The sequence below is a fragment of the Papio anubis genome, chromosome 13 (genome assembly GCF_008728515.1).
Source record: "Papio anubis isolate 15944 chromosome 13, Panubis1.0, whole genome shotgun sequence".
Lineage (NCBI taxonomy): Eukaryota > Metazoa > Chordata > Mammalia > Primates > Cercopithecidae > Papio > Papio anubis.
In genome coordinates, this window is record NC_044988.1 from 28,901,277 (window position 1) to 28,927,438 (window position 26,162).

Sequence of the window (26,162 nt, forward strand, 5' to 3'; positions counted from 1 at the left end):
ATTCTCAGCCTGAGGCAGATCTGTATTTTGAAGCTTTCTTGGCATGAAACTACACATTTCTGGTTGGTACTCAGTTCCATGACCCAGGCATGCTGGAAAAAAGCCTTCAGTTGAGAAAGCTTGGATCAATTTTAGAAGTTCCCCGCCTGTACCGAGGCTAGAATCTTCCATCTTTCCTCCTGTAGTTAGCCCATTTAATTCTGAAAACCATATCCCAAGATGGAGAGCGCCTATGATCAGCTGACTTTTACAGGTTGTGAATAAGAGTCAGAGAGGCCACACGGCTTGTCTATAAATAGTAGGCAAGGGTCTCGAATATGGGTCATCAGCCTGATATTCCTGTGCCTTTGTACTGCCACGTCCAAACCTGGTGTGGCATCTCAGCACATTCTTGCTACTCATTCTCGTGAAAAGCAAAACTACTGGTTTTCCCTTAAGCAATGTTTTCTATTCCTGACTGCACATGGGAATTACTTGAGGATCCGAATTTAAAATGCAGGTTCTCAGGCTCCACACTGCCAGGGATTCAAAGTGGGGGTGGGGTGGAAAATCTGCATTTTTAATAATCTTTCCTTGTGATCCTGCCACAGCCAGCTCAGTGCAGTAAGGAAGCTCAGTGCAAGAGCAGAATAAAGCTACTTTCTCTTTCCAAGGCTGGGTGGCCTAACTCCTTCAGACCTTCGATGGGGCATTTACTGCTGAGTGCGGGAGAGAGAGAATTAGTCATTGTTTTCATGGGAGAGACTAATTAGCACAGTGGAAAGTGTCATACACTTTAGGGCAAGGGACTTGTCTTTTAGTTCCATTATAATTTTTTTTCTTTTCTTTTTTTTTTTTTTTTTTTTTTTTTTTTGCCATAGTCTCACTCTATCTCCCAGGCTGGAGTGCAGTTGTGCAATCTCAGCTCACTGCAACATTTGCCTCCCAGGTTCAAGTGATTCTCCTGCCTCAGATTCCCAAGTAGCTGGGATTACAGGCGTCTGCCACCACACCCGGCTAATTTTTGTATTTTTAGTAGAGACGGGGTTTCATCATGTTGGCCAGGCTGTCTCAAACTCCTGACCACAAGTGATCTGCCCACCTCTGCCTCCCAAAGTGTTGCGATTACAAGCATGAACCACCACACCCGACCTGTTCCACTGTAATTTAATTCAAGCGGAGAACTTTTCCAAGCTCCATGGGCACGAGTGCGTCACTTAACCGTGTCCTGGGCTTGGGGGCTTTATCTTGTCTGTCAAAGCAGCCTAAAGTCACTTTAACCTGCAGAATGGCAGAGAAGGCAGTATTTTAAAGCCTTATACACTGAAAACTCTCTTGTGCTCCTTTAAAGGAAAATGATAGATAACTATAAATTGAGAGACTTTTAAAACTACATTCAAGCCCAGCCTATGTGTTGCAATCGGCATAGCTGTCTAAAAACAAAGCTTGCTGCCGTGTCTGTAAGCAGACCTCCCACCATGCAGAATGTGGCATCCTATTTCCGGTTGACTCACGTCCCAGCATCCAAGATGTACAGGCAAAGGGCTTCAAGAATTGCCCCCTCACCTGTATTTCCAATACTACTTTTTGAAACTTCCTTCTCTACCCTACCCTATACATCAAAGGTCAGCAAACTACAGCCCATGGGCCAAATCCAGACTTAATTTTTTGTAATCAACGTTTTATTCAAACACAGCCTTGCTCATTTGCTTATGTACTGCCTATAATTGCTTTTGTGCTACAATGACAGATTTGAGTAATTGTGATGGAGACCTTTGTCTCACAATCTGGGGGCCTCTTGGCCCCCAAAGCCTAAAATATTTGCTATCTGGCCCTTTATGAGAAAAGTTTGCTGACCTCTGCTATAGAATCAGTTTTTAAATTTAGACTTTTTTGACTAAGACCTACAATAAATACATTTTTCCATGCAACCTGCTATACCCATACACACATGTACGCATATTTACATGCACACATGAACATTTCAAAAACAGGATCTTTACTGCATGAAATGAACATGCCCCCACATTCCCTGCTCTCCCACCTCTATTCCTCCCTGGACATCACTCCCTGGCAAGACCTTGCTCTTTCTTCTCTATGTGTACATCCACTGCCCCAATCCTTCTGTAAGCACTCATTTAACTTCCATCTCTCATAAAGTGTGCTTCAAATCTCCAGCCCAAAAGCACTTTCTCCTTTTGTCCTCTCCCATAGCACACTTTCTACTCCTCAGCTGCGGTGCTTCAAAGTTTCTGCTTTGTAGAGGAATCATCTATGCATCTCTCTTTCTTTCTCTCTCTCTCTCTCTTTCTTTCTTTTTAGACAGTGTCTTGCTGTGTCACCCAGACTGGGGTGGCATGGCTCATCATAGCTCACTGCAGCCTGGAACTCCTGGGTTCAAGAGATTCTTCTGCCTCAGCTTCCCAAGTAGCTAGGACTACATGTACATGCCACCCCCTGGCTAATTTTTTTATTTTCTGTAGAGATGGGGTCTTAACTTCGTTGCCCAGGCTGGTCCTAAACTCCTGGGCTCAAGTGATCCTCCCTCCTTGGACTTCCAAGTGCACCTTTCTTATATGCCCTAAAGTGCTCAGAAATTCGGAAGGGTGTGGTGCTGAGCATTTTGTATTCTACACACTGTCCAACACAATGCCTGGTACTGTGTCAGCACTGAATAAATGTTTATTGAATTGAAATAGGCAAATATTTATTACTAAAAGCGTAACATGGCTTACACATGGAATGTTTATCTCTTTAATTGGAAACTAAAAGTCTATAATATATTATAAACACTTAATAAATGCTTATAAAGACAGAGAAAAGGGATAACCTGTACTTACCATTTTTCATTCCAGTTTCTAGATTTGTTTTACTAACTAGTGACAGAATTATTGTATACGATATATAATTTCCAATTTTTTGAGTTACAGTCACTGGTCTAAGCACACCAAAGAGGAAGGAAATCACTCTATTCGTTAGGGCCCCAGCAGAAAAAGGGTATACTAGTTTTGGCTGTCCAGAGCAGAGCTACCATCTGCATATCCTGAATTTAGACAGTAGTACCTGAGAAAGCTTGATACGGTCTCTTTTTGTCCCAGGAAACAAAAATGTGTGACATCTCTCGTGTACTATTAATTGTAGTGTTGGTAGGGTCCAACTGATTCGTGTAAGAAGAGAAAACATCCCAGGAAAAATTCCTTCATGAAGCCCAACATGACTTGAAATACTCATTATGATCATTTAGAGTGAATTTGTTATAATCTGTTTAAGCAGGACCCATAGGACTTATTCTCAGAAATTCAAGTATGAGTTTATACCAGGAAATCAATTATGATATTTCATTATATTCATATAACAAAAAAGAAAAACCATATTAATATATCACTAGATTCTGACAAGGTACCTGATAAATCCAGCAGTCATTTCTAATAAGACTCTAAGTAAATAGGAATGGGAACAATAGTCTATATAAACATGATAAAGATTTTACCAATATTAAAAAGCAATCATCAAAACAGATGGTAAAATATTAATACTAAATCCATTGCCACTAAAATTAACTTTTTATTACTTATTATTTTGAAGATGATAGCTACTGAAATAAGATAAGAATATGAAATAAAGGGTGTATGTATGTTCTCACTTATAAGTGGGAGCTAAATGATGAGAACTGATGAACACAAAGAAAGAAACAACAGACACTGGGATCTACTTGAGGAGGAGGGTGGGAGGAGCGAGAGGAGCAGAAAAGACAACTATTGGGTACTGGGCTTAATTTCCGGGTGATGAAATAATCTGTACAACAAACACCTGTGACACGAGTTTGCCTGTGTGACAAACATTCACATGTACACCTGAGGAAAGAAAAAGAGAGACAGAGGGAGAGGGAGAGGGGAAGGGTTGTAGATATTAGGGGAAAAACAAGAAAAATATTTTATTCATAGATTATATGACTGTATATTTTAAAATCCCAAGAGAATATAGAATTTTTGGAAAAAATCCACTACAATTAATATGATAATTATATTAATAATTACTATAATTGCAACTAAGGAAGTTGCAAACCAGAGAAAAACCATATTAATCAATAGCTTCTCTTTACACAAACATTAAGCAAATTAGAAAGGAAAATTAGGACAGCAGCATCAAAATTAAGGCAATTTTAAAGCTCTACAGGAAATATGACCCAGTTTCTTCAATGAATAAATAATAAGGGCAAAATGTAAAGAAGAGAAATGTAGATTAAAAGAGACTTAAGAGACGTATCAGCCAATTACAATGTAAGATATTTTAGATCCAATTAGAACAAACTGTTAACGGGAAGGGGGAAAATGAAGATAGAGGAAATTATTAAGAAATTACTTTCGGAGTTCCACTTGTGTACTTCTCTTTAGGATATGGAAATCAGTAAGAGAAAGCTATTCCCGTCCTAGCAATGGTAAAAGACCAGGAAATCTCAAACATGATAAGTTTTCTTGAACTCAGAGATCTGAGATAACAAGACAGTCAAGTGAATTCCAAAGAGAAGCCACTCCAAGGAGAGACAGATCCTGAAAACTCTCTCAGCTTTGGCAAAGCACAGGAGAAAGAGGAGGCTGCCATAAAAAACAGATAATAAGAAATCACGTAAGAGTTTAAAAAATTCTTAAAGGCCTAGTATAGGCTCTCACGTTACTTTAAAATCATTTGGGGTCCCAGGTACAAGGGGCACATTTTCAAGTTATTTTCCACAGATCTCCACTGGGTCCTCACAAAAAATTAGGAACAAAGAGGGAAACTTGGTGGTACAAGTATGCAAGCAATGATCAGCTGCCGCTGGGAAAGCATGAAGCCCTTCTGCTCCTCAAAACCCTTCTCTCAAATGAAACAAACGCTTTACGCTCCTAGGTGTACACGCTGAAAACCTTCTCATCCCCAGGTCCAGAAAAAGATCTATTGTCTCTGAGAGACGGGCAAAAGTAAGAACCCTTCTGCCTCTGGGGAGAGGGTATGAAATCTTGTGGTCAGAATCCTGCACCAACACTAGTCAGAGGTCAGTGCTACCAGGGAAGGTTTAAGAGCCTGGAGATAGAACTCTATTTTGTGTCACAGACTTGCAGTCGCTACTGAAAACTAAGGGTGAAACAGGACCACTTAAAAACCTCTCCAGTACCCTTCCCCAGTTCCAGTACCCAGTAAAAATATGCCACTGCTGGGGGAATTTAAAACCTGTGGTTCACTGAAGGTTAAAACAGAAACAGTAAAACCCAAATCCAGTTCACCGCTTGACTAGGTTAACTTAACCTTCCACACTAATTGCCCCAAAAAAGAGTTGTACCCATTTCTAGGCATAAATACAACTGACCTGAATATCTACTGTTCTTATCCACATATTGTTCAGCATTCAGTAAAAAATTATGAGATCTACAAAAAGCAGGAAAACCCTAACCCTTGTCAAGAGATAAAGCAATCAACTGAATCAAAGTCAGAGAAGAACCAGAGATTGGAACTATCAGACAGGGTGTTTAAAATAACCATATCTAATATGTTAAATGAGCTAATGAAAAAGATAAACAATTACATAAACAGATGGGGAATTTCAGAGAGCTGAAAAATATTTTAAAAGAGTCAAAGATAAATGCTAAAAAAAAAAAAAAAACCAGCATCAGAAATGAAGATTTCCTTCAACAGGCTCATCAGCAGATTAGACACAGCTAAGGAAAGAATCAGTGAACTAAAAGGTGTTCCAATAGAGATGATCTAAACTGAAACACAAGAAGAAAAAAGGGGAGAAATAAATCAGAACAATGAAGGTAAGAGCTCATTTATCATCACAAATTATCTAACACATGTGTAATTGGAGCCTCAGAAGGACAAGAGATGAAGAATGGGGAAGGAGAAATATTTGAAAAAATAATAGTTGAGCATTTCCTAAAATTAATGAACAACAACAAACAACAGAGCCAAGAATTCAAGAGAACCCCACACAGAGTTAAACACATACATGCATACACCCCTAGACATATCATTAATATAATAAGACCTTTGAAAATCAAAGATTAAAAAAAATTGAAGTCAGCCAAAGGCAGGAGATTTTGGGGTACTTTACATACAGAGGAATAAATATAAAAATTAAATCCAACTTCTTGGAAATGATACAAGCCAGAAAACAACTGGATGACATATTTAAAGTATGTAAAAAAAGAAAATGTTTTTAATATTTTAGGTGTGATAATGGTACTGTGGTTATGTGTTTTTTCTGAACAAGAGCCCTTATATTTAAAGATTCATCTTGAAATACTTATGGATAAAACAATAAGCTACAGAGGATTGCTTCACAATAATCAGGGAGGAACATTCCCCTGTGGATGAGGGTAGAGATAAAGGAAGACTGACCACAAGTTTATGACAGTTGAAATGGAAGTGACAGGAACATGGGGATTCAATGCAATATTCTCTCTACTCTTATACACTTTAAAGATTTCCATAATATAAATTTTTAAAGAAAGAGAAATTTCTAAAAAGAAGAAACAAAATGGACAAAACAGGTAAGCATATCACAACACATACTCTACTAGGTTTTTCTGACTTTTTTGCCTCTATTTAACTGTTCCTGTGTAATTCACAGAAAGTTCACAGGTCTCCAAACTGAGATCACAAAAGGCTGCAGCCACCCTCCCCAGTAACATCAACCCAACAAAGCCTACCAGTGCCAAAGCTCTCTTCCCCACACAGATTGCACCGTCCTGAGTCCATCAGATTTGAGAAGAATCTCCATCCAGCTGGGGTCTCATATACAGGGACCTTCATTGATTTGGCCACTCTGAAAAACGAAATTTGAGAAAAGTCGATTCATACACCTCATTTTCAGTTTTTTCTCAGCATAGTAGGGGAAGTCTTTAGGATCTACTAATTCCATAGCTAGATTTCAGAACAATTTGGGTAGTGTTGACAGATTTCAGGATATCAAGTCATAAGTTAGAAAATAATAAATAACCCATTTCAATGGTTCTCAATTTTGCTTTCTCCACCATATAGAAAATATTAAGTTAATATACAGAATATTTTTTACATTTGTTTCACTTCTATACATTTTTCTTTATCTTTTTGGAAAGAGTCCACGTGGGGATATCAGAATCTAAATTAAGAGGGTATTTGGGCACAAACACTTTGCAACATTGTTTAACAGTATCTACTAAAGATGAACTTACCCATATTCTATGAACCAGAAATTCAACTCCTAGAAATTACTAATGACATGTAGCGGACACTGTGATGTGCTGCTCAGATTTACCCCGACCACACCCACCCACCTGCTCCCCAATGGACACACACGTGCACACACACATACACACACACTTTAGACATCTTAGGATTAAAATATGCATCCTACCAGCTATTAGGAATGCTGATTGCTGACAGCTCGCAGATGTGGCCCCTATTCTTTGCCAAAGAGAGATGTCTCACCCCAAATCATGTTCCCATGCCTGGGTTAATCCACATTCAGTGACTGGTATAAAGGGTTGTTTAAAGACCTGGCCTCCTTGCCCCAATTTTGCACAACTCTAGAGGGCCATTTCAGCTCCAGAGCTCCCCACAGGTTGGCTGAGGCCTTTGTTGTGACTGCATTTCAATCCAACTTCTCTGTGTTCAATCCTCCTTTCTCACTCCCCCATAAGTTTTTATCTTGAATGCAACTTTGATCGTGAAGGCAGAAAGGAATAAACTTCCTGAAAGCAAATATCTCTCAGAGTTGCTTCCTGGGGAACACAGTGTGCAATGTTGCTCAACCGGGTGTATATATAAGATTTTACAAGAATGATCATAGAATCACAATTTGTAATAATTGAAACAATCCTAATGTCCATCAAAGTAGAATGGACAAATAATTTGTGATATACAATGTAATACTATAAATCCTATTGTGCAAACTATGGCCACATGCAACAATTTGAATGACTCTCGTAAATACCACCCAGACAGGATCTGGATTATGATGGCTTGACTTACAATTTTTCCCCTTTATGATTGGTTTATCCAGTTACAATCCCATCATAAGTTGAGAAGCTCCTATGACTTATGGTGGGGTTGTGGTTTCTACTGAATGACTCTCGCTTTTGCACCATCATAAAGTCAAAAACTCTTAAGTTGAACCATCATACATCAGAGACTGTGTGCTGTGTTGCCAGCATTAAATGCATTTTTGACTTAACGATATTTTTGATTTAAGATGGGTTTATCAGGATGCAATATCATCTTAAGTTAAAGAGCATCTGTATTAAGTGAAAGAAGTCAGTAACAAAGGTATATACACCGTATTGTTCCACTTAGATAAAATTCAAAAACAGCCAAAACTTATCAATGCTGTCAAGTTTCAGGCTCAGAGAAGTCAAGTTTTTGTTCAAAGTCTCACAGAGGTAAGGGGCAGTGCTAGAAATGGGACCCAGATCTGCTTAGTTCTCCTCATGTTCCATTCCATTACACCATCCTGTCTCTTCAAATGTCTTAGTGCTTCATGAGGGATGTAGATCTCAAAGCAGGCTAGGGAATGAGCTGATACCACAGACATTGGCCTGAAGAGTTTCATCTTCCCCACATGCTAGCAACTCAAAGAGAAAAACACCAAATGCCTACCAACAGCAAGATTTAGTTATTTAAAGGCTGTGAGTGCAGGGGATGACCATAGAGTGGGATCAATGAGGGTCTTGAGAAAGAAGAGGAAGAAAGACAAACACAGGATAAAATACACCACATAGTAATGATTCCTTTAGGTTGGCTTTGCGGCCAGCTAAAGGAAAAAAACATCTAGAAACTCTTGCCATGGGAAGGTGAACACCTCGCTTTTCACAAACCCCAAATACAACGAATGTGCTCAGGACTGAAAAATTGTGTGCTGCCTCTTCCAGTTTGTATTGAAAAGCACTTTTCAGGTGGTCAGCTGTTATTTCAAATATTCTGTCTTCTCTCTTTTTCAATGGTTTAAGAAAGATACAGAATCATGCTTACATCCTGGTAGGAACAATGAAAGAAACCATCCACAAACTGTACAGCAAAGGTAAATTTTCATTTACCTTTATAATAACATTATTTTCATGGTCAGAAGACTATGGAAGGTCAGAAAAACATTAATTTCATCGTCAGAAGCTCAAGGAAGAGAGAATAAGTCACACAGAAGCCTTCTGGGACAGCACATAGTCAAGCCTGGGTCAAAGTTAATTCAACAAAGATGAATGCATATGGATGACAAATAAAATGCGCAACATGGGGCAGAGGTGAGGGTGAGAGTGAGGGTACAGGGTGTGGGGATGTATGTTCTCTGACCAAAACATTCTTGTAGGTTCAAAGCCAAGTTGGCAGGTCTGAAGGGAGGGAAAAGGATTTCCCCAGCTCCCACCCTTTCGAATTAATCACTGTCAGGAGGTCATCAAGCTGAAGGCTGTGGCTGGATTTTAAAGGAACGGATACTTTTATAACTATGAGCCACAGTTGCAGCTATCCAAGCCAAAATAACAATATGGGTAATCAAATTCCAGGATGCTGGGTATGAGTTAATTGTGTCCTAGGGTCAAAAAGGAATTTCCCTCTCTCCTCCCTCTCCTGAACTTGGGATTCATCCCAAACACAGCATTCAGCAGATACCATGCGTTAGACAGGTTTTTGGCAGGAGGCCCCTGGAATCTCTGAAATCCTCTAGTACAAAAGCTGAAAACGAAGTTGCCCATGCTGAGGGGCTGAACCCTTCTCCCCAACTGCTTGCCATTGTGTGGGGGAGATAAACATGAGAACTCACTTGCTAGGAAAGGCCAGAGTGTGAAGGGAAAAAAGGAAAAGTAACCTGGACCACATTTTTCCTGCAAGTGAGAATGAGCCTGAAAACTATGCTGGATATAACTCTTTAGTCTGAATTTTAAAACCTCCTAAAATGTGACTTAGGTTGGAAATTGTCTCAACCTAGCTTTCCAACAGTTTCTCCCCACTATTCCTTATGTGTTCTATGCTGCTAACAAGATGAATGATTTCCTATTTTCCAAATATACCCTTAAGTTTTGTTGCTGTATATTGCCCAGTCCTTTTATATGCTATTCATTTTTCCTGGATTAATCCTTCTTTCTCACCTCTGTCAGAATACTTCAAGTTGCCTGAAGACCTACCTTAAATGCTTTTCCAGCATAAAGCCTGTTATTTCATTTTGTGCTCTTATAATGGGATTGCTTGTACTAGATAATTTATAAAAAATAGAAATTTATTTCCTACAGTTCTAGAGGTTGGGAAGTCCAAGATCAAGGCACCAGCATCTGGTGTGGTGAGGCCTTCTTGCTGCACATGGCAAAGGCAGCAGGAAAGCTAGCCTAATTCTGTGTAAAGGCTTTTTTATAAGGGTCTTAATGCTATTAATGAGGAAGGAGCCCTCCTGGCCTGATCATCTCTTAAAAGCCCTCTCTCTGAATACTATCACATTGGCAACACCTGACTTTTGGAAGGAATGAAGTTCCAGCATGAATATTGCAAGCGACAAAAACTTCCAAACCATAACAAAGCCTGTGGCAAAGACTCCTAGGTGGTCAAAAATCCATCTCATCTTTTCGGACACACAGGTGGACTGTAGTTCTCAACCTCCCTTGAAATTAGCTGTGGTCATGTGACTGAGTTCTAGCCAATGAAACTCAAGTTCTAGCCAAGGGAACCCCTCTTTCAGATCTGGCTATAAGATCTTTTCATTTTCCACATTCCTTCTCCTTCTGCCAGCTTGATGTGGACAAACCCAGCAACCTTAAAAGCCTTATGTTGAAGATAGCTGACCCACGAGAGTGGAGGACCTGGATCTCTGAATCACCATCTGGTACAGAGTCAACTATGAATCAGGAATACCTGTTTTTAACTTTAGGAGATTGAAAACACCTTTTTATGTGCTTGAGTGGTTATACATCTTGGGGATAGTTTTATAGTAGCAGCTACACTATCTTAATGAATCTAGTCCTTTCCTCATCACTGAAATCAATCCACGTGACCCTTCCCGCTGTGGAGCTGCCGTGGTATAGGTCTTTATGTTCACATTGTCCTTGCGCATGCTGTGTGCTGACTGAACACTTTCCCTCCACACACAAACACTATCAACACTACCAATGTGCTAGAACTTCTATGAGGGCAGGACCTGCATCTTATATGTCTTCATGGCTCCTTCAATGTCTAGAATAAAACAGTGCCTCTCCAGACTTGTCCTCAATAAATGCTATATGATTTCAGTTGACTAATAAATATTATTTAAGGAGCTGTTAAAAGGGTTTTTAAATAGCAGGGGACTAAGTAAATCTATTTTTATGGTCTTTTCTCCTTGAAGTTTTCTTTAAAATATAATTAAGTCATTTCTGCATGTTTTATCTAAATTAGTCATTTTGAGAAAAGATAATTTCTCCAGGTATTAATTAGTGGGGCTATTAGGATGTGGCAAAGGCATATCTTAGAAAGACAGATCTTACAGAATGAGGGGCAGTGACTAAATGATCATCAAAGGTTTGAGGAGCAAAAGGACACATTATTTTTATCTTACCATTCTGATGGTCACGCTACCCTTATGTGATCAAACAGGATAGTAAATACAAAAGTACCTTAAAAGTGCCCTGAAAGCTCACTAAGCATAGGGGTGCTGACATATCCACCTTTGTGCCTCCAGTGTCCTGGCCAGTGCTTGCCCATAGTAGGTATTCAAATATTTATTAACCCAAAGCACTATATCATTATGTATGATAAGAGTCGACCGGAATATCATATATTGATGATTCTTTGTTTACCTTGCAAGAAAGTAGCCAAATAAACACAGGCTGATCATATCAAGTGCATGAGGCATATCCAGTGCTCTTGGAATCCTCCTTCAAGAAAGTTGTGACAGATTTAAAGAGCACAAGATCCAGGTCTCTCTTCCTTTCCTCTGTCTTCAAATGTCCACTTTCTTGAGAGCCAAGAAGGGCCCATGGTACTATTTTTTACACCCTGAACTCTCAGACCCCTTTTAAGACCCTCAAATACACAGATTAGAAAAAGATATTTGTGTCATATATATCTAACAAAGGACTTACATGCAGTTTATATTTTAAAAAACTCTTTTAAACAAGGTTTTTTTTTCTTTTTTTCTTTTTTTGTTTTTAAGGCAGATAACCTTAAAAAATAGGCAAAAGTTTTGAACAGGCACTTTACAAAAGAACATATTCAAATAACAATTAGCATATGAAAAGATGCTCAACATCACTAGAGATCAGAGAAATGCAAATTAAAACCACAGTGAAATATTACTATGTATCCACAAGAGTAGCTGGAAAGAGTGGTATTGCTAAGTGCTGGTAAAGATGTGGAGCCCTGCCGGGCGCGGTGGCTCAAGCCTGTAATCCCAGCACTTTGGGAGGCCGAGACGGGCGGATCACGAGGTCAGGAGATCGAGACCATCCTGGCTAACATGGTGAAACCCCGTCTCTATTAAGAAATACAAAAAACTAGCCGGGCGAGGTGGCGGGCGTCTGTAGTCCCAGCTACTCGGGAGGCTGAGGCCGGAGAATGGCGTGAACCCGGGGGGGGGGGGGTGCAGTGGGTGGAGATCCGGCCACTGCACTCCAGCCCGGGCGACAGAGCGAGACTCCGTCTCAAAAAAAAAAAAAAAAAAAGATGTGGAGCCCTAATGTACTGTTGAAGGGATGCAAATTATTACCAATTGTGGTGTATTTATTCAATGTGGTATATTCACACAAAGGAGTACCTTAGGAAAACAAAAATGAACTGCCTGCCATTAGATGAAACAATAAGAATGAATGTCATGCTCATAACATTGAGTAAAATAAGCCAGACCCAGAGGAATATAAACTGTATGATTTCATTTATGTATCATTCAAAAATAGACAAAACTCATCATTGATGGGAAAAGTCAGAATAGTGGTTACCTCTCAGGAGGAGAGAGAATAAATGATCAGAATGGGGAACAAGGAAGCTTCAGGTGCTATTCTGTTTCTTGATCCAGATGGTAGTTACAAGGTATGTTCATTTGGTGGAAAATTCCTTGAAGTAAACATTTATGAGTTGTGCCTTTTCTGTATGTCCATTATACTTCAATTAAAAGTTTATTTAAAACAAAAAGCTCTCTGCAGTGGTTATGACTAAGTGCATGTTTGAATTAGCGATGTTTACATAATCCCAAGAAACAAACTACTGAAGATGGAGTTTAATAGCATCCTGGATATACTGGTTAATGTCTAACAGACATTTAACACAACAGCCCTCAAGTTAGCTCTTCAATATTTTCACATTGATGAGTTCACTCCCAGATCCCTTCTTTGATGGCTAGCACTGCTGGCTGGGGCTGCTCTATGGTAAAAGGCTTATATGAGTTTGTACTTTAAAAGTCTGTTTAAGAAAGCCTACCTGGTTCATATATGAATGAGGCAGAGTTCAGCTAAACCTGGTTTTCTAATAGCAATCTTAAAATCTACTCTTAAACCCATTTTTTTGGATGGAACAACTCACACTTTCAGGTATTAATAAAATAAACATAAAAAATGAGGCTATCATAATAAGGGAACTATAAAAGTTTTTCAACCATATATATAAATTTTAGCAAAGGGCTATTCAATCCTGGGACCTCCATTATTTCAGCCTGGTCTAAACCTCAAAATCCACATATTAAATAACTCCTTCCTTGCCTGTCTTATCAGAGAGGTTGTAAGGTTCAAATGGGATAGTATATAATTTTGCAAAATGGCCTACAGAGTTGCAATATTGTCACTGCTCTTAGTACTGGACCTTTCACTTAACCCAAAGGGAACTAAATATATCATTTAAAGAATATTTAAAAGAAAAAGCAAAAGATAACTGCATGTCTCATAGTACCTCTAAACTTCTAGCGTTTGACCAATTATAAAACATATAAAGGTGGACCCCAACCCCATGGGCCTTTTTGCCGCTTTACCTAGAAGCTTCTCCACTTTCATTTTAGGTAGGTGTCATGGGGAAAAGGACTCTTTCCAGTTAGATCTTAAATTTTGTTAGGCAACATTGGCAGGCAGATTTCTGAAAATCCTGACTTTACTGGAAAGAAACAAAACAAAACAAAACAAAAACTTGGCTTTAGGAAATTGACCAAAGATCCAAGAGAAAAATAGTAAAATTGAAACTACCACACTCTCTTCAACTGTTAAATAATCTGGACCCCTACATCTGGGAAATTAACAAGTGTCTGTATTTACAACCTTGATGCTTGAGCACTTTAATGTAAGCTGTTCCTGGCTCTGGTTATTTTCAAGAAAATAAATTGCCAAGGGTCTAGGGCTGGGGAATTTTAAGTCTCAAGTGCTCCAGCTAAGTTGAGAGATAGTTAAGAGACAATTGTCAGCTACCCTTCAGGCTTCCATGAGTTGTTCCCAGACTAGCAAGACATGAATCATCTTCTTATCTTTTTGTTTTGTTTTGTTTTATATTTTCCAGCTTATACAGACCTCTTATTGAAGCCTTTTGGAAGATGTAAAATCAGTTCATTCACTCCTATAAACTAAAAGTGGTAATCGCTGACATGACAGCTCCAACCCAGGAGATAAAGCATTTCTGTAAAACAAAGCTTTTTATGTTTCTTAAACTATTTTTGTTTGTTCTCTTTTCTATGTCCAATTGGCATGTTTTCTTAGTATTATGAAATCTTATTGAATCTATGTCATAAGACACAAGCGAAAGGACACATCTAGGCACTGTACATTAAATGAATATACAGCAACTATAAATGGATACTTGCTCTAAAAGAAGAAGAAAGAACAGAGAAGACTAGTATTTGTATAATGCTGCTTCACTACTCTATGAGTAACAGTAATTCTATGAGGCATGGGTATCCATTGAAATACAATGGCATTATCAGTGTTCCCAAAGCAAACACCTGTTCCTTGCTATGGTGTTTCATATTGGATGCTGTTTCAGCAAGGCCACAGGGACTTCACTGTCTGTCCCGTGTTCTATGAGGGGGGGATAAAGAATGGCCAGAATATTCTAAAAGTTGGGTCTAAATATAAGAAAAAGATTGATAAATGTAATCACATTAAAAATTATAAAATTTCCATTTGTCAAAGACACTCAAAAAACAAAGTAAGCCATAGATTGAGAGAAGATAGTTGCAATGCATAAAATGGAAGGATTAATGGCTAATCTAAATGAAGAGGTCCTACAAACTGATAAGAAAAACTCAGATGACCTAAGCAAGTCACAAAGGAGGAAGACTGATTGGCCAATATGAAAATACATAGTAAATCAGGGAAATGAAAATTAAAATAACAGCCAGGTATCATGTCACATGCATCACGTTAGCCAAATAAGAAAAAAAGAGGCTTGGCACAGTGGCTCATGCCTGTAATCACAGCACTTCGGGAGGCCGAGGAGGGTAGATCACCCAAGTTCAGGAGTTCAAAACCAGCCTGACCAAGATGGCAAAACCCTGTTTCTCCTAAAAATACAAAAAATTAGCCAGGCATGGTGGTGGGCACCTGTAATCCCAGATACTTGGGAGGTTGAGGCAGGAGAATCACTTGAACCCCGGAGGTGGAGGCTGCAGTGAGTCGAGATTGTACCGTTGTACTCCAGCCTGGGTAACAAAGTGAGACTCTGTCTCAAGAAAAAAAAAAAAAAAAAAGAGGCCAGGGCACAGTGGCTCTTGCATGTAATCCCAGCACTTTGGGATGCCAAAGCGGGTGGCTCACAAGGTCAGGAGATTGAGACCATCCTGGCTGACAGGGTGAAACCCTGTCTCTACTAAAAATACAAAAAAAAAAAAAAAAAATTAGCCAGGCGTGGTGGCGGGCACCTGTAGTCCCAGCTATTCGGGAGGCTGAGGCAGGAGAACAGCATGAACCCGGGAGGCAGAGATTGCAGTGAGCCAAGATTGTGCCATTGCACTCTGGCCTGGGTGACAGAGTGAGACTCCGTCTCAAAAAAAAAAAGAAAAAATCTAATAATACCAAATGTTGGTGAAGTGTCATGAGAAAACAGAAAAGAAAAAAAAAACAAACACAAGATTATAAGTTGGTACACTCACTTTATACTCAGAGTTGTTTGAGAATTCCTAGTAGACTTGATCATAATCCAGCAAGCCCCACTCTGGTATCTTTCCTAGAGAAACTTGAACCCACGTGCACAAGAAGATGAGGCTCAAGGATGTTTACTACCACACTCTATGTGAAAGAGAAATAGAACTAAATCAGAAGCAAGCTATTATCCATCAGAAAGGCACTAGACAAGCTGTAGTTTATTTCTACAGCGACAAACAGCTATAGTCCAAGGCCACCAAATTATAGAATGCAAAAGAGCCACAAAAAAGAAATTGTATGTACTTTTGTCTTGCAATATTATCTCAGACTCCTGCTATTCCAATTACTGTTTCTTCATCAATAGTCCATATTGAAAACCTAGTGGGATATTGCTCAAACTCTTTAATAACAGGTTTCAGATATTTGCAACACTGAAGAATAAATGGGACTAAATGAAGAGACAACACCACCTGGCTCAGAGAAGAAGCCAGAACCCACCAATGCCACTAGGGCTGTGGAGGAACTTGGAAGATCCCCCATAACTATGCCTCTGATGGCAGAAGGCACGTCTGTGCACGCTAGCTGCAGCAACTATAATTAATTAGCCTGGGCATTTCCCAAGATTCTTAGTGTCTTTTATTTACATGAATAGAACTCAAAACCTTTCCTGTTTTTTTTTTTTTTTAACTAAGAGATGCTGTTGACATTTTGTGTGCTATGAACATTTCCCCTTCCTTTTCTCCTGCTAACCTGTCCACCAATATCACAGAAAAGAATTCATCAGTCCTGTATATGGTTCTTATTTTTGGCTCTCTTTAGGGAGTTCCTGCTTTTTGGACAATAGATTAGTATCTCTCAGGGCCAAAACTCTACAGATTCCAGGTGGAGATGCCCTGAGCAGGGCGACATGCAAACCTTTGGGTTCCCTTTGGGAATGTGAGTGTCAGCTGTCCATGATGGGTTCAGAATACTATGGAGTGAACACCACATTCCACCTGTTTCATTTCATCATGTAACTCTGATCTGTGACCCAATGGATGACGCACACTGCTGTTTCCTATGAAGCCAAATCAGGTCACAGGCTGCTCTCTCTGTCTGGTTCCGAGAAGACAAGCATATATCAAGGGATGCAGAGGCAGCTACCCCACCTGAAAGGAACCTCTTCAAGACTGCACTTATCTTCCCAGGGTTTTCTTTGGTCACTCAGGTTTGTGTTTAATTTTATCAGTAAGCATAAGGAAAGGTCATGCCATACTAATTCTGCTCTAATGTTGTCTTTTAAAGAAACACTTCAGTTTAATGACACATAGTTATGAGGAAAGGGAATATTGAAAATATCCCTTTTCAATATGATGCTGCTTCAGTTCTTTGCACACATCATCCACTTAGGTAGGGATACTCCTTGTATCAGTGAGGGCCCCAACAGAATTGATGGCACACTCAAAACTGAGTAATTTGAGAGTTTAATACAGGAACTGTTTACACAGGTGTGGCTAGTGGAGAGGGCAAGTAACATCAGGGCTACCAGCATCCTACTCCTAGATTCATTACCGAAATCCAGGGACAGATCTGTGTGGAGAGGGCTGCCTGGCAGGAACCTTGACCTTCAGAAGAATCATGTTGCCAGTCTACAGAAATCCTATAGAGAGAGAAAGAAATCCCTGCCTGCATTCTCCTCCTTCTGTCTAGTAACTGCAGTGCTCCCAATTGCCAAAGCCCAACTAAAATCTAGAGGGAAGAGGGGGTCTCTTGATAGTCCCTGTAGTTCAGTCTGCAGGACGGGGAGCAGAGAGAAAGAGATGGAGTGGAGGTCTTGAAGGCAAATGAAAGACACCAGTACACTCTTCATCCATCCCCTCCTGGACTCAGAGCACTTCCTTACTTTCCAGGTTTATCTAGCCAGTCCTCTCTTTGTACTGCCACTGCAAACCCCAGGAGTTAGACACTCAGCACAGGATATTGCGTTAGATGCTGGGACACCTAACTCCCTCTCTAATCCGAAAGCTTCTTGAAGGTAAGTGCTTAAAGACACTTGCTCATTTCATGCAAACGTCATGGGGCCCATCAGAACATGGACTCCTCCTACATTAGTATAAAGATGATTTAGATTCCAGAACTTGGTCTTAAAATACCAGTGGAAGCAAATACATGGGATGATTGAAAGTTTGAGATAAGCAGGGAGATTACAGCATGTTCACACCTATAATCCCAACACTTTGGGAGGCCAAAGATGGGGGATAGCTTGAGTCCAGGAGTTTGAGACCACCCTGGGCAAAACTCCTGGCTCAAAAAAGGAAAAAGTACAAAAATTAGCCAGGTGTGGTGGTGTGCACATGTAGTCTCATCTACTTGGGAGGCTGAGATGGGAGGATCGCTTGAGCCCAGGGTGGTCTGGGTTCAAGGGTGCAGTTAGCTATAATCATGCCACTGTACTCCAGCCTGGGCAGCAGCAAGACCCTGTTTCAAAAAACAAAACCAAACCAGAAAGCTTAAGATAAATTAAATGATGGTGGATGAATTTCCCAATGGAATTACATACAAAGGGTTGGCTGAAAAGGTTAATAACCTTTTATGTTAATTCACCAAGTCCAGTGCTATAAATTTATTATGAAAAGGTAAGAGACTATGGTAAAAGTGGCCTCTCTACTTTGGTGGGATGTTTCAAAACCAAATGCTCATTTCGTAGTAAAACTTCACAAAGAGTAGAGTATACATTTCTCACATTTACACAGAGCACCTTGTGGGGTTGATGGTTTCATTCAGCACACATGGGAAATGCTGGCTAAGATTTACCAACCAATATTTTCTTTATATGACTATGATAATGGTGGAGTTCTAGGGAATTTACTCCCACTGAACACTTTTGAAGAGCAAGGCAGAAGGAGTATGTTAAATGCTCTTAACTCACATCAAGGATTCCCAGCAAGATGCCTTGTCCAAAGAGCCTTGAGAAAGGAGACGTTGGAAGGGGATGCCTTGGAAGCAGAGATAACTCCTCCTCCAGATCCTAACTTACACTAAGCTCTGAACTCAGCAGGGAGGGGCAGCCCTGCCTTAGCGTCCACTCTGGGACTAGCCTAGTGGGGACAGCTGGAGGCATGGTTAGTGAATGTGGCTGACAACAAGTCTGTTTGGTATCTGAGTGACGTGTGCTCTGTTCCCCTGAGCAGTCTTGTTCTGGGGTTCAGACCCAGGGAAGGTTGTAGGGGAAGAGGAAGGAGATGGGAACAGCAGCTGTTTGCATTCAGGATCAACCACCCAGTGCTACCTGCACTGAGACCGATCCTCTCTCAGAGGGCCTAGTCGTCTCTGGGAGACAGAGACCAAAATAGGTTGGTGAGAACAGGCAGTTCCTGAGATCAACTGGAGAAGCAGAGACTCCCCAGGGAGATGAGAAGGCCACTTAACTGACCCTCCCCCTTCTCTGGAGACTAAGGCAAGGACCATGTTTGTCTGTGTGGTTCTATTCCGTGCTTAGGTTAGGAGAAATTTTCTACTAAGAAGGGCAGGGAGCTTTTACTTCAAGGACTAACTGCCAGAGAACAAGCAAGCCTGCTGGTGGCAGAAGGGCAAAGGGCTAGTAGAGAAGTGAATGGAAGACTCCAGGGCTTCTGATCTTGGAACTGCTTCAGGGGCAGAGTCTTGTGGTGGGGGAGGGGGCTGGTGAGCAGTCCCTTTAGGTCAAAATCCCACAGCCAACACAGGAGGGAAGTAAAGACAATGGAGCAGGAGGAATACCTCTCTCTTTGTCAGACCAGGGCTGAAGCCCAAGCTGTGCCTTTTGTGCTAAAGATATCCCTTCTTCAAGACCCAATAATTTATGGCTATTAAAAAGTATTGCAGCACACTGAGTTTCTCAGAACACTTTAATGCCATCTGCGAAAGCGCTGTCATAATAAATACTCAAATGCAGGGTGTTTGCAATGGGAATAATGCCCCCTTGGTATGTGGTGCCCTTACACAGTGCACATCCTGTGCAACTGGATGCAGCAGCTCACCATTGGCTTCACCTGAATTCAGGCAGAGTAGAACCTACTGTCCTCAAATCCCCTAAGGACATTTATGGTGTAGCAGGAAGTGGACTACACCCTTCAGATATGGTCACACGATGAAGATGAAGAGTGGCCCTGAAAGCCTTTCACCATCTTTGAGCTGTTGAAGACACAACTTTGAATGGCATATTTTATTTTTTCCAATTGTGTGCCCTGTGCAAAAGCATTTGGTGGTGGTAAACTCTGTGAATGTGTGTGTGTGAGGCCCCATCCCATGTCACACTAAAAATATTAAAATACATCCACATCTCACATAAAAATCTACTTTTTGCCCCAAAAGAACCTGAGAGAATTTGTATAATTTTGCTTTTGAAATGATGAGGCTACAAGTCACTCATTTAATTAACTACTGGCAATGATATTACTCATGCACACTCTGGAAACCTTTCAAAAGAAGATAATATATCCTACAAATTATTCTAAAGTGTTATGGTGATTTCTTGAATATTAAATTTAAGAATAAAGTGACAACATGTGGTATTTTATACATATTCAATTAAGCAGTTAATCATGTTGGTGCTGCAGATGTCTTCATTTTGGAGCTTATAATTATTTTCAGGTCTTTAAGTAGGTTCATGAATATCAACAGTCCTAGGCAAGGGGCTGAAAGTGCCAATGAGGGATAAAATGCATGTGCGTGTGTGTGTGTGTGTGCTTGTGTGTGTTTGTGTATGGATGTTCGAGTGGGTAGGTGGCTGTATATTTTGGGGACACAGAAGGATAGTTTAACTCATCAGGACCTTAGGTTATTTCTTGCACAATAAAGTTCCAGGAAGAATCCTCTACCCTTCCTACAACATTCTGCATATCTTGTTTTTACTTTCATAAGGTTCTACAAATTTATTTCTGAACATTCCATCCCAGAAATTCTCTCAGCCAGCTCACATTTTCTCTGTCAATTTCCAATGCAGTTAATTATGCAGATTTGGAATATGAGATACAGACACATGCAATCCCAGCACACTAACCCAGCACTAAGCTATTGACTGAGTTTCTCTGAAAATCTTGAAACAATGTTCCAAGAGGCAGAAAAAAGAAATGATCCTTCACTTACATATTTTCTAGCTGGATGAAATATGACAGTGGATTTTTTTCCCTTCATGAAACCAAATGTGCATATCCAATCCAAATAAAAGTAGCAAATTGACTTCATATGATGTAAACTTTTATTAAACTTGCAGTATGATTACACATATGGAATTCCCAGATAGTGGCCTTAAAGGCCTAACCTAGCAAATAAGCTTGGACAGCATTTCCCCCTCTTTTTGGCAAGCTGTAAAACATTCTGAGATGGGGCAGAAGGTGGTACTTAATTATTCACCTTCTCGGAAGAGGTTAAAGTTTTTCACACTTTCTTGATAATAAGAACCACCTGGGGTGCTAATTAAAAATGCAAATTCCTAGACCTCTTTGCTAGAATATTCTGGGTTACAGGTCTTGGTTAGAGCCCAGGTGTCAGTACTTAGAAGTAGTGTTTTATTGTTGTTTTGTTTTTGTTTTTGTTTTTTAATTTCTAGAGATTTTTGTTTTTAGGTAAGTTTAAAATAGTTAAGACAAACTGTATGCAAATGATAGTGGTCAATTAACACACGCAATTGTATATATCTATTCACAGTTTCAATAGCTGAATTTTGATGCACGTATTGTACAGTGTTTAAGAGGTCCTCAAAGGATATTATCTGATTGGGGGTTCAGACTTGAACTGACATTGAACATTTGTGCTGGTAAGAGAGTCTACCATGTGAGCATGCTGACTATGCTAGTCAAACCACAGCAGGCTGAGGTCCAACTCTTGCCTCCCCTTGACATCTCTCTTAAATGTAAGCAAAGCAACTGTCCTCCCCACCCTATCCCCATAGCTGTAAGCATCTCACTGGATTTAAAATCTGACAGACTGGGGTTTGAAGTTCCACTCTTACACTATTAATTCGGTGACACTTGCAAGCCAGTCATTTATCCTGTCTTATCCTTAGTTCCTGCATCTAAGATTAAAGAGGCTGTGCAGTAGAGTGAAACAAGGTCTGGCTCCTTGGGTAGACAAACCTGGGTTCAAATCCTGACACCCACCTTTCACTAGCTCTGGGGACTTGGGTAAGTCACTGCTTTTCTACAAGCCTTCATGTCCTCATAGGCAGAGATGAGGGTAGTTGTGACACACGATAAACACTCCATAAATGCAGCTATCATTTAACAGGTAGAAATCCTTACCTTGGGTAGGGGAAAGCGCTTGTGTGAGTTGAAAGTGCTCTGACCATGGGGTCCCCATCAGAGGGCACCCATAGCTGAATTTGACCTTGAGGAAAAGAATCTCTCCTCTCTTGAGGAAATACTCCTCAATTTCACTTTCCAGGGACTCCAAAGGCTTGCAATTCCCAGACAAGCCATGCTTTTTGCCCTCCAGGACTTGGTGATGCTGCTTCCCTCACTTCGGCTAGCTGAGTCTTAACTGTCCTTTCAATCTCAGCTTCTGGGAAGCACCACTAGAGCCCCAGAGCTATAGACTAAAGGTCTGTGTCCACTCCAAATTCGTATGTTAAATCTTAACCCCCAACGTGATATTATTAGGAGGTGGGGCCTTTGGGAGATGATTAGTTCATGAGGGTGAAACCCTTATAAATGGGATTAGTGCCCTTACATTAGAGACTCCAGAGAGCTCCCTCAACCTTTCTGCTACATGGGGATACAGCAAAAAGACAGCCGTCTATGAACCAGGAAGCAGGCCCTTGCAATACACTGAATCTGCTGGGTCCTTGATCTTTGACTTCCCAGCCTCCAGAACTGTGAGAAATGCATTTCTGTTGTTTATAAAACCACTCAGTCTATGGTACTTTGCTATAGTAGCCCAAGTGGACGAAGAAGTCTAGAATGAGCGGTCCCTCCTGGGGTTCCCCAGACACAGTCAGCCCACCATCTGCTGTCCCATAGCACCTAGAGCATTTCTGCCATAACACCTTTCACACTATGCTGTCCCCCGCATGCATCTCCAGCAGCTTCAGGAGGAGAAGGGCTGTGTCTTTCTCTGAATAGCAACTCAGTTCAGGGTGTGGCAATGAACGGGGCTTGAGGGGTGTCTATTGATTGAACAATGATCTCCAGACTACGTTCCAATGGGCGTAAGAAGGATTATCAAAAACTCAGGGCTGAAGAGATTCTAATATACAGAGCCCCAGCTGGTTTGCAAATCACTGCAGGTAGCAAGTGGTGCTCCTGCTGCAAGTGGACTTTGGCTGCACACAGAAAAAGAGTTTGAGAACCCCTGAGCTAACTGAGAAGAGAAGGGAGGTCCTGGTTAGTGCAGGTTTGTTAATGAAATTAGCATGACTCTTGGGTGCTGGGTGGAAGCCTCTGATTGGGAACAGGCCTGCCCATGAAGGTGCAGGGGTCTCAAGAGAGGCCGCACACAGCCTTCCCTAAGTGTATCCCCAAATAACCTGTGGCCTGGGTGACTCGGCTACCTGGGTGCCCTGGGAACAGCATTGCTACTGCCAGACCTGTCCCAGAACAGAGGGTTCAGATCTTTGGAGGACACATACTGTCACATTTCTGTAATTTTAGCCTCTCCTGCAGATTTTTGTTTACTGGGAAATATACCTCAAAAAGGTGGATTTCAAAGAAGGTGGATTTCAAAGAAGGAAATGAGTCTAGGATTAGAAACTACTGGAGAAGATAACCTATTTGCCTACAAGTAGAAGCACCTCCTCCCCTCAAAGCCCCTTTTCCTCTTCCCCATCTTGTAAAATAAACCATAGTTTATTTCAGTGAAATTGCTATAGGTTTACAATCAATGCTTTCTTTTTCTTTGCTCCAATTTAATTTGTTTCTGCCCCTGGCAACCCAAATGCCTGTATTTAAACAACCAGTATCCTCAGACTACTAACTGGAAAACTAAATTACCGAGAGATTAAATAGTTTGTCCAAAGCTACGAACTGTAAGTAGCTGGGCAGGGAGTCAGGCCCTGTCCTGCCCAATTCCAGAACCCATTCTCTGTACACTGAATCATGCCAAGATGTTCTTAGGGACCTCTACGGGTATTTCTGGCTATGTTTTGCCTATAAAAGATTGTTTATAAAAAGTGTGCTAGATTGAAATAGTGGAACTGTAGGAAATACTTGCTGCAAAGACCAAAAGTATAGCCTTCTTTTAGCAGTAGTAGTAATAATAATAACAGGTAACTTTTCAGCATTTACTATGTGTTAGGCACTGTGCTAAACACTGTAAAAAGATGTTATCACCTTTATCCTCCCCATTCTTAGTAGAGGATATTGAGACTCAGAGAGGTTATATGACTTGTCCAAGGCCTCAGAGCTAGTACAAAAAAAGCCCTGTGGTTCAAAGCCAGCTCTCTCTCTCTCCAAACTCGAGCCTCACTGTACAGAAATGAATGGTACAGTGCAGGCAGGACAAACAGAAACCTTAAAGAAGCAGTGGTTGCTTCTCTGCAGCCATCATTATAATTCACAACAGGGAGGCATGTCCAAGTAATATCAGGATGCGCAAGTTGTGAAATTTTCACTAAAAGTCAGAAGGCCAGTGGTGAGATGGGATTTTAGTGAAAACTAAGAGGTCGGCTGCATTTGTTAGTGAGCATGATCCTCAGACATTTTCCTCCCTCCAGCTTGGCACCAGCAACCCCTTGTGATTTATGCTTCAGAGACACACAGAGTTTGCAGGCACCAACTCTGCAGTAGCAAAGAAAATGGATGGGCTGCCTTGGGATGTTTTCCCTGCACGCACCACGTTCCCTTAAAAGGCCTGCAGTGTATATACAGTTCTGACAGGAGGGCAGAGTTAAAGAACGGCTGGGCCGCTCTTCCCCCTTATATGGTCAAGTATTACAATGGCATCCTCCCTTCTAATTTATGAAGCAAAGGAGTGGAGGAATGCCGATCAGGAGATGGGAGGATGTTTTACCAGAGAGATGATATAAAGCTCATCTTGCTGGCAAATGACTTATAAGACCAAGTGGAACAGAACACAGACTTGATGAGTTGAGTTTCTTTTTAACTCTAGAGAATAAACACTCTTATTCCTCTCTCGAATGTCAACATTTCATGAAGCCAAAGTATATGCAGAGCTCCTCCACCCCAGTGTTAGAGAAAGTGAAAAATAAAGCAAGAATAAAAACCTGTAGACTTCATCCTTCATAAATTTATCTCCCTCCTTTCCTAGTCTTCGTTCCCCCATTAAACACATATACACACAGAGACATGCACGGCACATACACAACCAATCAGGTGTCCAAACAGAGACAACAATTTCATTTGAAACAGAACACAGAAAGAAGATAGGGTATAAGTCCTCTACAATGAGTTCTTCTCCCTAATGGGCCTTGGCCATGTTGTTAGAGGCTGTAGACCAAGCTTCCCCATTCACTCTCTATCCTAAGGCTGGACCCAATGAAGACAAGAGGGTGTATGAAATGAGAATGTACAGGAAAGTGCGTTGCATATTGTAAACCATATAATATCCATAGTTATTTCAAACATTGTGGTAATGTCCTCCCAGAATTATTACTTTTTAAATTACTATTTATTGGTTTTGTTTAATACATAACTGGTTTTCTTGGATGTAACCGAATATAAGTTATGACATTATTTAAATTACTTTCACCCTTGTTATAATTCACTTTCATTTGGTCAGTACTCTGGATTTATTTGGAAGGACATACTGGGCCAAATGAACTCTTCTATCCTACCTCAAAAAGCCAAGGAATGCTTGGCATCCATGCTACGTTTTAATGGAGCATCATACAAGGTAGTAGACAGAGAAAGACTCAGGCATTTTATACACATAAAAAATATTCCTTCACTATTTGTAAACCACATGTATGTAAGAAACACCTTGATGTGAAACTGATTACTTTTAAAAGGCACTTGGAGATCCCCAGATACATGGTAGAGCACAAATAACTACACTTAAGAAAACAATGGACAACACTCCCTTCAGTGTAACTCCCCCGTATGAGAGGTGTTAGTGTAAATGTTTAGCCTGGAGGTTAAACTTCTTAAAAGCAGAAATTTACTAAAGCAGGCACTGCTGAGCCCCAATAGGTAGAACTTGAAAAGGTTCTATTTAAGATCTTCATGCAATCAGAACAATAAGGAAAAC

At 40.5% G+C, this 26,162-nt stretch overlaps 1 protein-coding gene across 2 annotated transcripts in view; it reads right to left on the minus strand.

Moving 5' to 3' along the window:
• PGM5 (phosphoglucomutase 5) overlaps positions 1-26,162 on the minus strand; it is a 180,786-nt gene that overhangs the window by 65,924 nt on the left and 88,700 nt on the right. For both annotated transcript variants that reach the window (XM_031654145.1, XM_031654146.1), the window contains one exon: positions 6,666-6,781. In XM_031654145.1, coding sequence (XP_031510005.1) covers positions 6,666-6,781 — 116 coding nt within the window. The remainder of the gene's footprint in view (positions 1-6,665; positions 6,782-26,162) is intronic.